At 45.1% G+C, this 12,557-nt stretch overlaps 1 protein-coding gene across 3 annotated transcripts in view; it reads right to left on the bottom strand.

The window, feature by feature from the left end:
• Positions 1 to 12,557, bottom strand: part of HTR4 (5-hydroxytryptamine receptor 4) — a 114,334-nt gene that overhangs the window by 18,098 nt on the left and 83,679 nt on the right. For all 3 annotated transcript variants that reach the window (XM_084535284.1, XM_084535282.1, XM_084535283.1), the window contains 2 exons: positions 4,268 to 4,421; positions 3,043 to 3,611 (listed from right to left, as the gene is read on the bottom strand). In XM_084535284.1, the coding sequence (XP_084391410.1) occupies positions 3,043 to 3,611; positions 4,268 to 4,421 (723 nt within the window). The remainder of the gene's footprint in view (positions 1 to 3,042; positions 3,612 to 4,267; positions 4,422 to 12,557) is intronic.

Below are 12,557 nucleotides of genomic sequence, written 5' to 3' on the forward strand. Positions count from 1 at the left end.
GATAAAACTTCGAGGTTGGAAAAGACGCGTGTGAACCGGGTCCAGCCCCTGAGCCGCTTCTCAGTTGGGCTGGTATGAAGCCAAGACATACAGGAAGGTTTCAATATTTCAGCTGCTGAAATCCCTTATATTTCCAAGACAGCAAAGCAAATATGCTTTATACCTGGGAGAGAAGCTGCCTCACTGAATCTCTCTTCCATCTGTGCCGAGTTCAAACTGTTCTGCATTTAAGAGAAGCATTGAAGAAATCAAAATTCCCCATGTGAGGGTAACTGTCTAGAGACCGTAATTAGTCAGTTTTCCTTTAATCCTCACAATTGCAGCACCATCAGTTCATAACCTGCACCAAGGGAAGAAGTCACACTTTTCTCATTTGTTCCAAAGCCGAGAAAAACAGAAAATAATTGATCTCTGAAGTACTGATGTGCTGAGCCTCAACCCTCAGCAGCTCACAAGCACATTCTGCTGTTCAAGCTGGAGTGACATGGAAAGGCAGGAGATACGTGGCTTGTGGTGGTAGGACACTGAAGAGAGTTCATCCACTCTTAAGTACCCATAAAACCCAGAAATGAACAAAATGCCCTGTACAGAGTTAGGTCTTACAGAGCCTTTTGTAATGTTTATCGCATCAAGACTGACAGGATTACAGCAAGGCACGCGAGCTGGTCAGGCAGTCCCCAAACTTGTTATCTATCTCCCTGGAGGACTTGTAGGTGGAAGCTGAGTCGTACGAGTGGGAGGGATGAGGTGGAAATGAGAGAAGCCTGACTCCAGGGTGGCACCCACCACTTAGTGCAGCCCACCTCAGCTGGCTGGGGTGGCCAAGACTGTGCCCCCCCAGCTTTGGAGGGGAGGTGACTCTTCACAATTGCTTTGGCCTCAGGGACGTTCATATGGTTTAAAAGGGTTTCAAAATGAGGAGTCTGTCAGCACCAGGGGACACTCAGCAAGACTTGAGGAAAGCACTCAGGAGTACATCTCCACTGCCCGGTGTCCCCAGGGCAGAGCTGGCCTGGGCCTGCCAGCCCCGCAAAGCGCAGGCAGGACAAGGAGCTGTCACAGCGAGACAGCAAACACAGTGAGACATCTTTGAGACACTAGGAGGCACCAGCATTGCCATCTGTGACATTCGGAGGTCAAACGTGGGCCTGGGCTGAAGCAATTCACCTTTGGTGCTGATGTGCTCGCTGTCTGCTGCATCTGAAACCCACACCTGAGAGAGGCTCCCTGTCATTTCACTGCATCTACTTCACAAGAAGTACCTTGTTTCAGCACTTGCTAGCCCAAATAGATGTTATTCTCCCTTTCTTTGTCTTTAGGCCAGCAGGAGTCCCCCACCAGCCCTCCCTTCCCTCCTCCCCACGCACAGCCACATTTCCAGCGCTCACCCCTGCAGCTCCCCAGCACAGGCCACGCTCCCCTGCCCTCTCCCGCAGCTGAGGAGCGTTTGCCTCATCCCCAGGCACATGGCTCCGACACAGGCATGTGCTCCGTGTGGCATGGTGCCATGCCCCCATCACAGACAGAGGGCTGTATATATGTTGTAACGGCCTTCATGACTTCAGAGGTGTGAGAGGCCTGTCCCAGGGCTGTGGGATGCCTTGCCCCGTTTCCCTAACATTACACAGACCAAGACACCTTCCAAAACTTCAGAGGTCAATACAGCAGGGAGCTGGGGGCAAACGAGAAGATTAGACTCTGCTGGAAGTCTGAGCTTGTCTCCAGATGGATTTAGCTCTGAACACAAACAGTTACTGACTCTTTATCTGGAAGTGAGGAGCCATGACTACATCTACCAGAACAAAGTCACTTCTAGGCATTAGTGCAAAAACACCAGTAGTGTTTTTTGTTTTTCAGAAAATGTAGCTTTTTCTGATATTACTGGAGATAATTGCTCCTTTCTCCCTTCCTCCAGTGCTCTGCCCTCTAGCTCAATGCTTGGTAAGAAGGTAGCAGAGGATGTGTCCCAGCACAGAGCCCTCCAAACCCCTCTGCACTCCCACCATGTGGGACCCACATGCCCTCCTCTCACAATAAACAATGTGGTACAAAACCAGGGATGGGTGTGTGAGGTGGGGGCTCAAATTCTCTGGGCCCCCACACTGCCAGCCAGCTGAACTGTGTCTGGTAGCCCACGAGGGATGCACACTGCAGATTCAGACACCACTGCCTTGCATGGGGGGAGGCAGTGAGGGGCTCAGCCCTGGTGTGGAGCTGCCCCATGTGGCACATGGCAGGAGCCCGGGGCTGCTGGCAGACATGGGTGCCTCAGCCCAATTTTCCCCTGCACCAGCCCCCACAAGCTCAGAAAGAAAACATCTGCCCTTCCCCATTTGCCACTCCTGCCGAAAGCCACGACATGCTGCAAGGGCCAGTGTCCGGTTCCAGCAGGACGCTGACCTCCTGTCTGTGCTGCAGGCATCCTGAGAGCCCCCAGGCTTTGACTCAGTTACTGTAAAGGGCAGACACCCCAGCATTTTCTGAGCTGCTAAAGCAAAATAGCAAGTACCCTTCCCCCCAGAGAGCCACTAAAGTGCCCCAGCAGCATCAGGGCACTTGGGTAAGATCCTCCTTTGCCATTCATTACTTCAGGAGATGCAGCACCAGCTGGTGGGGCTACAAAGACAGAACCTGAGAAGTGCCATTGGGAGCATCTCAATCCCTTTGCTAGAGAAAAGGGAGTAGGCAGCTTCCCCCAGGGTGCTCCCTGTGTGATCAAGTTCATCTCAGACAAAGCAACAACAGGATGCAGCAGCATGCATCCCAAATGCATGCATATCTTCTGCCTTCCCCCAAATATTTCCTGAACATTCCTCTGGAGAACCCGCACATGCCAACATCTATCAGGTATCTACAAACCCAGGTTGTATGAGCACCCTAAGGATTACTGTGCACTTCTCATTCCCCCAACCCCCCCTTTATTTTTTTAACAGTTAATCCATCAGATATTTCAAATGCAACACAAAATCACTCCTTTAAGAAATCTCATGAGAAGTACTCTTTCTAGTGACTCAAGCTATTTTGCAGCAGCTGAGAACTCACCTTAGCACATGAGTCGATCCGTTTATCGTGGTGGTGGAACAGGGGACCGTCTGCCCCAAGATAGAAGGCCTTCGGTATCGCTCATCACCACAGCACAGGATGATGAGGAAGGCACGTCTGAAAGACTTGTTCAGGAAGGCGTAGAGGAAGGGATTCAACCCTGAATTGATGTAGCCCAGCCACAGAAAAGCTGTCCACAGCTTCCCCGGCACCGTGTAGTTTATGAAAGGGTCCACTATGTTTGTGACAAAGAAGGGGGCCCAGCACAGGCAGAAGCACCCCATGATGATGCACAGGGTCTTGGCAGCTTTGGTCTCAGTCTTCATGCGGTGCGTGCTGTGCTGATCCGGGGGGTGCTGCCGACCGTCAGCGGGGGTCCCCGCTCGCTGCAGCACCCGGATCTGGTAGGCGTGCTCCCTGGCGGTGATGTAGATGCGGTAGTAGGCCAGCACCATCAGGAGGAAGGGAATGTAGAAGGCCACCACAGAGCAGGTAATGGCGTATGGCTTGTTGACCATGAATATGCAGTAGGTGGAGTTGGAAGCCTTGTTGAACTGCCTTTGCTGGATCTGGGGCAGGGGGAGAAAGGAGAAGGACAAAGAATGGAAGAGATTCAGTGCTGCTCCTCTGCCATCAGCAGTCTGTTTGTCAGGATGCTCTACCACCACTTTCCTATTCTCTCTCCTCCCTTGCCTCTCCCATATGCCTTACCACTGCTGCCTCTCCCCACTATGCTTACACCTCAGGCTCTGATGGTCCTGAGGTTTGTGGAACCAGCCCATGTGCAGCTCCAGTGTCCTGGAGCATGCCTCAACCTGGCTGCTGAAAATCAGCCTAATAGCCCAGTTCATACTCTGTGAAGGGGAATAACTTCACTTTGTGCTGTGCTTTTTTGCAGTGCTCACTGCTCTGTCCATCAGGACATGCTTTTGCACCAAGGATGCACATTTCATCTGGCCAAGTGGCATAGGCCAGATGGGTGGGGATGGGGCTAGGCTAATAACTTAGCAGACAGGGGCTGCTCTAGGCATGGGGCAGTAGGCAGCAGCCTTGAAAATCCCTATAAAGAGAAATTCCAGAAATTCGGCAAGCCCTTTGCTTCAATAACAAGGACTTGTCCTTTAGCCTCTATTGCTGTCTTTTCTTTGCATATTCCTTTTTAAAGAAGTATATACAGCAGGGAATATATTTGGTATCAAGTCAGTGTATCTCCTAAATTACTCACCAGATCAATGATGCCAATGCTATTCCAGCCTTGCATGATTGGGAGGAAAGAAATAAATGTTGGGATTACCCAGCAGCCTCCAAGCATTACAGCAATGCGCAATGGAGTCATCTTGTTCCTGTAAACCAGTGGCTGGCAGCAAATAGCATAGTACCTGCAAGGAGGAAGCGAGAGAACCACCATCACTGAAGGAGACTTTCAGGTCTTCTAGAAATAAAACTGTAAAGCCTTTTCTCCAGCTTGTTTCTCCTGCCTTTCAAAACAGAGGGGAAAAAAAAGATTCTATAGTCTATTTCTATTGACTGCCTCTTACACAAGGAGCTCAGGGTATTTTCACAGCATGAGTAAATAAGGTTTCATAGTCCCTTGCAGGGAAAAGGCAATATTTTCTAATTTTCCAGGTAGGGAAAACAAGGCATAGATTAATGCTGTGGTTTGTCTAAAGTCATGGAGCAAGCGAGTGACCTCCCATTCAGCCCTTCTCTCCTCCTGCACTTAGTCACAAAGCTGTCTGCACCCTCCTTACCACAACGAATGAGTTCACCTTCCTTCTATTTAGCCATAACTGAGTAAATGTTGGGGTTTTCCTAACTGTAATGGACATTTATTTTGACAAGACTGCAAAGGCTGTTGTTGCAAATTAACAAAGTGTTTCAAAGCTGTGAAAATATCTGTAAAAGTAAGTAATAAACAAATCCCTTTTCTACCTCCCTGTAAACACCTCTTGCCTGGCCATGCTTTAACATTCTGCCACAAGGACAGCACAAATGTCTGCCCAGGGCTTCCAGTCTTTTCCCCACTGAGGGGAATTGCCCTGTTCTCTCCTTCTTCTCCCAGTCCATCCAACGTATTCACAATAACATAGACTCCTGCTCTTAATATAACCAGCTTTGAACTGGAAATGTCTTCTCCAAGAGACAAAAAAATAAGTAGACCAAAATAAGAGACAAAGAAGAAATGCCCATAGGCATAGCAGGTCAGCAACCATAAAATTCTATTGCAGATTCCTGGTGGCCCTGACCTGACAGTCTGTTTCAGGTTCTGAATGAAATATTTTCAAACTTCAGAGGATTTCAGCGTACTTTGCAGAGGAATGCCAGTACTGACGTCCCCACTGCTCAGACTGCTGGGGTCCAGAGGCTTCCACAGCAGAGCCACGAAATGCCCTTGGCTTTCAATCCCCTGTTCCAACCAATCTCCTTGCTGTAGCAGACCTGTAGTCTCTTTGATTTCAACACGACAGAGCGGGAAAGACTAGGGCTGAGTGTAAAGCAATGGAGTCAGGACAGAAACCTAATACGGCAGACTGGGAAGATGGCCATTCTGCAAAGGCACTATACCCCAGTTACAAGTTTAGGTATGTCCCTGAACTACCATTTGATCCAGATAATTGATAGGAAGTAACATAAACACTCAATTACAGAACTTCAAGCATTTTTTTCATGACCATACCAAGTAATATATAACAAGGATATTTATGAAAGAGCCTTTTTATGCAAAATGTTTAATAATTCAGCCCATAAAGCAGCATTAAAATCTCTTAACAACCAATGCAGGTCTCACTCTAATTGTGAAACTGAGAACATTTTCAACTTCCTTTTAAAAGTCTCCAGGGATCCTGCAGTTCAGAACTGAGAAGATGTCTCTATAGGTAGTTGGAAACTACTGCTTAGACTCCACAGCACAGGTGATCTGCTGCAGAAAATAGAAACTGTTAAGAAGGACAAGAGCAGTGGTCAGCCCAGTCCTGCTCGGCCAACACCAGGACCAGCAGAAATGCCTCTCAGGTTATCCTACAAATGTCCCTCACTAGGCTTCTGGCATTTTCACCTGGCACAGCTGGTACATCAGTGATACCAAAAGTGCCCATGAATTCTCATCTTTTCTAAATAACTAAATATATAATTCAGCTATGGGCCTGATGGGTATATTTTCTTAGTGAATTAATAATGGTTGTCTGGTAGATGTAGTTCCCACATTTGGTAAGCACAGACAATCTGCAATGTGGCACCCATCTGTGTACCATAAGCACTGCATTGAAGTAGTGGCCATTGTTTCAACAACTATTTATAAAGGGAATAAATCACAGAACCACAGAATTTCTAGGTTGGAAGAGACCTCCAAGATCAACTAGTTTAACCTCTGACCTAACACTAACAAGTCCTCCACTAAACCATATCACTAAGCTCTACATCTAAACGTCTTTTAAAGACCTCCAGGGATGGTGACTCCACCACTTCCCTGAGCAGCCCATTCCAATGCCTAACAACCCTCTTGGTAAAGAAGTTTTTCCTAATATCCAACCTAAAACACCCCTGACGCAACTTAAGCCCGTTCCCCCTTGTCCTGTCACCAGGCACATGGGAGAATAGGCCAACCCCCACCTCACTACAGCCTCCTTTAATGTACCTGTAGAGAGCAATAAGGTCACCCCTGAGCCTCCTCTTTTCCAGGCTGAGCTATCCCAGCTCCCTCAGCCGCTCCTTGTAAGACTTGTTCTCCAGACCCCTCACCAGCTTCGTCACCCTTCTCTGGACTCTCTCGAGCACCTCTGTGTCCTTCTTGTAGTGAGGGGCCCAAAACTGAACACAGTACTCAAGGTGCGGCCTCACGAGAGCCGAGTACAGGAGGACAATCACTTCCCTAGACCTGCTGGCCACACTGCTTCTTATACAAGCCAGGATGCCGTTGGCCTTTTTGGCCACCTGAGCACACTGCTGGCTCATATTCAGCCGACTATCCACCAATACTCCCACGTCCTTCTCTGCCAGGCAGCTTTCCAGATCATTGATAAAGATATTAAAGAGGACTGGCCCCAGTACCAAGCCCTGGGGGACACCACTAGTGACCGGCCTCCAGTTGGATTTAACTCCATTCACCACAACTCTTTGGGCCCAGATATCCAGCCAGTTTTTAACCCAACAAAATGTACACCAGTCCAAGCCATAAGCAGCCAGTTTCTTGAGGAGAATGTTGTAGGGAATGGTGTCAAAGGCCTTACTGAAGTCAAGGTAGACCACATCCACAGCCTTTTTTTAAAGTCAATCTTCAATTTTTAAAGTCTATAACAGTCTATTTTATGAGGCCAGCAAAATAATAAATTAGAGACATTAAATTAGCAAACACACACTGAAGTTTGACCACTGACCTGAAGTGGAGCCTGTGAGAACTTCTAAGTGCAAGCAGCACGTTAAAATAAGAGATATGGAAATGGACAAATATACACGGTTTATGCGTATGTATAAAAGAGATGTCCTTGAGGTGCACAATTTATTTCATCAAGAGTTGAGGGGGAAGAGAAAATTTTGTGCTAAACAGGCAGAAAAAAAAAAAAACACTAAAAATTTCCAAATTTTCTTAATAAATTTTTAAAAAGTCATGTGGAGTCAACTAAATTGCTTTATTTTGATAAAATGAGATGATATATTCTACACAAGGGGTTGAAATAAAATCAAAGTGTCAAAAGAAAACTTTCTTTTTTTAAATCTCTTTGAAACAAGATTCAAAATGTCACAGGGGAAAAATGTTGAAGCAAGCATTCAACTCTTTCAATTTGATCATTTATATATTCTCTTCTGGTTTTCTGTGTGCATGAAAATCAGCCTGTTCCTCTGAAAGGTTTCACTTTCAAAGGAACAGTATATTTGACAGTAACTGTTCTTTCAGGGCACTGCCTGAAATGTTGCTCTCATGGAGTAATGCTAACTCCCATGGCAGTTGGTGGATCCAATTCCTGTGTTCACTGACATGGTCCTAACATGTTCCCAACATCTCTCTGGCAGCACAAGGAAGAAGAAGAGGAATAATTTACAGGAACAGGATTTGCTTAGTTTTGGAGCTTGCCTTCAGTGGGTGAAGATTTGAACAAGCGAGGTTGTCCCGCCTTGAAGGTATGTAAAACTGAACTGAATAGGAGCCTGAGTGACCCGATTAAAATCAGAGATTTTGGTTTGAGTTTGGCCCTGTTTTGAGAGGGGGGGATGGATCTGGGACCCCTACAGCTCCTTTTTTTGAGTCTATCAGTATGGTCAAATTTTAACAACTAAATGATTTCAGAGAATAGAATAAATATGTCTTTGTTCCTAGGATAATTACCCTCCTCATGACAGCCACAATGTGCTTGCGTAACCTCGTCTTATATTAGCAGAGCTTATTGAGTTTGGATTTCCCAGTGTTCTCCAGATTTCCTTCCCCAAGGAAACAAACCGACCTTTGAATCCAAACAGGTATTTTCAGTAATGCATTTGACTGCTTATTCAGACAGACAGTGCTTCTCTTGGCATTATGTGAAACTGCACTTTTGGCTCTAGACACAAGGGAATTATACCTGACATATTTATTTGTTTACTGTCTGAGAGACACCCACTGCAAAGTACTACCCAGTGCTGGACATCAAAGGATTCCTGTGACATTTCTGAGAGCAAGTTGCTGCAAGTCTCAAGAAACTACACTTACTTGCAGAAAGCGCAAAAAGAGAAATTCACCAAATAAATGGGAGAGAATGGCCAACACACCAACTACCATTTCAGAAGTTAAATCAGCAAACAGAAAAGCAACAACATGACACATTACTAATTAACTAAGCAGGAAAACAATTCTTTGAAGCAGTTCAAGTTATTTCATTTCTGTACTTCTATCCCTGATGCAGCTGACAGCATTACACTGACTTGTACATGCTATTAAAGGCCATTAGAGTAAAAAATATGCCTGTAAAAATGACATCTTAAGCTCTCATATTTTTTCCCTCCCAGTGATTCAGCAGCAATTTTATTCCACTTACATGTCAAAAGATTATATGGTGTTTTTTTTTTTTCTTTTTTTGTTTTGTTTTGTTTTGTTCTGTTTTTCTAACTGCTGCTACTGTGACTCCCCTTGTATTCAGAAAGGCGAGCTGGGTTCCTCCTGTCCCCATGCTGTTATCAGCAATAAGGTCCTGCAATCCAAACATGGGTGATAATTTTGCTGATCGTGAGGCAGAGAAGCACACAGCTGGTTGCCTGTAGCTTAGCGGAACTTCTGCTCAGTGGTTCAAAGTCAGATAATAGAAATCCATGCATGTTAACAAAGTCACTGAAGTCACACAATTTTTGCAGTAGCCAATGATCTGATGTATGCAATCGTTCGGACATTTAAGCAGCTATTTATTCACTGAGAGAAAAGTAATTACATCTCTAAGATTATCAATAGTTTTAGTCAAAAGCTGAAATAAAGACATTTTCTTATTCTACATTTCTGCTTCCTTTCAAGCTAGAGCTGTTTTCCTGTGCTCATAAAGAATATTTATTAGGTATTGCTTATGACAATGTGATGGATGAATATAAAATGCAATACACATATACATGATTAATACAATGTCCAAGTTTAGTTAAATATTAATTCTTACTATTATCAGCCAAGGCCCATGCTTCTGCAGTTCCCTGGAAATGTTAACTTCCCTGTTACCTACAGCAGGTAGTAGGTGCAGAACATCTTCTCTTCTATCTCTATTTTGACATTCTCAGCTGAAGGGGAAATACACGGATCCCTTCCTGAAATTGTAGATCTTCCAAGAAGCCCCACAAAGCAAAGGTTATTATAATATTTTTCCTTTCCCATACCAGGCATTTACCACATGTGAATGAATCAAGAACTAACATTTTACAGATGGCTCATGCAGAACAAAATAGCTCTGCGGCCTTACTTACAGCTCTGACGGTCATTGCAGATATGTTTGGCTACCAAGCATTTGTGACCTGCCCGTGGTCCTTCAGTGGCTCTGCAGAACAGTACAGTGGCCAAACTCTGTCTCGAGGAGCATATATGTGATTGTCCCTGGTCTTCCAGGGAAATGAATTTGGGAGGGACTGATTAGTACCAAGTAGATTGATTCCCAAAAGTGAACCTCATCTGCTACAAATTGCGTCATTAACTCAGAGGGGATGCAAGTGCACCTCCATTATGTGCATAAAAGCTATAAAAAAACTCTGTGTTCAGTGCCCCACAGGGGAGCCACATATACACAATTTCCAACTGCTGTAAGAGCAGAATATTTTTTCCTTTTCCCAACAGGACTTGCATTTTGCCTGCTGGTGAGCTCCTCTTTTTGATCAGTGCTCCCAAAAATCATTTATAAATGCACAATGAACTGTACACCAGCAACAGATTTGTACCTAACAACCTTCAACGCATCATGCAGAGAAGGCATAATATCACATTCCTCAGCAGCAGGATCATGGACAGCTTGTCTAATGTTAAACTTGTGTATATGTGAAGACAGGAGGGAAGCTGTGAAGCCAAAGAGAAAATAGACCGAAAATTCTGTCTATCGGAATATTCGGTTACATTCTTGCCTTGTATGACTGAATTCTGAATCTGTTGTGTAGGTCCAATGCTTTCATGGAAATGTAAGTGCTGTAAATCATGGGTGTTTGTTGGTGCCTCTGCCTGTATGGAGGATCCTGTGTATACACACACAAACATATGCACGCTCTTTGTATCACACCCTGCCCGTTCTCCAGTGAAAAAAAAAAATAGAGAAAAAAAAATAGAGAAAAAAAAAAAAAGATTTTTGAAGATCACATGAACTTTCAAGTGATGACACGTGTTTACCACAAATTTATAGTGCCTATGTTGTTGGAGACAAGAAAGGCAAGCAGAAGGACTGAGAAACAGCATGGCATCTCAGTACAATCCTGACCTAGGGCTGACAGCAGCACAATGTAGCTGTGATCTACAGCAGGGGTAGCTATTTGTGGCATTGACTTCCTGCATACTCATCAAACACCAGCACGATGAGACTCAAGTTGTGTCCAGGATCCGTGGTCAAGACTGAAATCAAAGGTCCAAGGATCTCTATAACCAGCTGGGCCAGTAACATTATAAACCCCAGTTTCTGTGCTTAAAGAGAAGCACTGTCCCCCATTAGCCTGGATGTCCAAGCTCCTCCTCAGGCCCATGGCAGTGAGCAAGCTGTCCTGGGCACATCTCCAGAGAGCACTCCTGGAGTCCTCACTCTTCAAGATAAGTGATGCTCTTACCACTGCTGCTCTCTCCTTACCTTCTGGGCACTACAGAAACCTAATTACTGCATTAGATTATTCCTTCCCTTCGGAAAAAAAAAAAAAAAAAAAAAAAAAAAAAAAAAAAAAAAAAGTATCTGCTTGGTTTGCAATACAATTCAGTTTGAGCTATGGGTATGTAGACACTACCCTGAAAGCAGCTCCTTAGATATTCCAGACAGACAAATACACACCCACCTTTACCAAACAGCCTGGGCCATGTGGGTGGCCCACATATAAATCCACGTGGTGTCACGCGCATGTATTAAGTGATACACATGCCATATGTTTTAGCAGCACTGAGGCAAAAATGAGCCAAGGAAAATTTACTGAATTCTCTCACTGATTACTTTTTTAACCTTCTTAAAGAGTCTATCACAAAGCAAAGAGGGTTGCCTGCAGCGAGCTCAGATACTGAAGATGCTGAGCTGAACGGGTGGCAAACTCTTGCAGGTGGCAGGGATGTGCATTTTAGAACAGAGGAATTTCTTCTCTTCGTGGGACACAAGCTACATAATGATGAGCCTAGTTGGGAAAGCCCTCTTCTTTGTCTTTTGGAGTTCTACTCTGGCGTGAGTAACAAAAGCAAATCCAAGCAGGGTTTTGCACATTCCTCCTCTCCCCCAGTCAACCCAGAGAGGGCCAAAGTCTTCAGCTGAACCCCAACAAAATTAGGAAGTCTAGAGAGCTAGAATTTCAATTTTTTTGTGCATGTGTGAAATTAAAACAGTGCTACTGGAGAGTGACTCTGCTCAATCAGATGATGACAGGACAAGGGGGAATGGTTTCAAACTAAAAGAGGGGAGATTGAAATTAGAGGTTAGGAGAAAATTCCTCACTCAGAGGGCACTGGAAGAGGTTGCCCAGAGAGGCTGTGGATGCCCCAACCCTGGGGGTGTTCAGGACCAGGCTGGATGAGGCCCTGGGCAACTTGATCTAGTGGGTGGCATCCCTGTCTGTGGTAGGTGGGTTGGAACTGGGTGATGTTCAAGGTCCCTTCCAACCTGAGTCATTCTGTGATTCTGTGATACTGGCTTTGCTGTTATTTCCATGAAACCAGATTCTGGCCTCCACATAAATAGATTTTTACTTTATTTGTGGAGAGAGCAGCTCTTTCTCTTTTCCTTTTTCCCATTGAGCAAATAAGCCATGGTGTCTGACTGTGCCAAATAGAACAAAGTTATACATTGCTGGTCCAGAAGAAAAATGTCCTAAAATGATTATATCTAACAAAATTAAATTCTTATTAGAAA

Source organism: Aythya ferina (genome assembly GCF_964211825.1).
Source record: "Aythya ferina genome assembly, chromosome: 14".
Taxonomy (NCBI): Eukaryota; Metazoa; Chordata; class Aves; order Anseriformes; family Anatidae; genus Aythya; species Aythya ferina.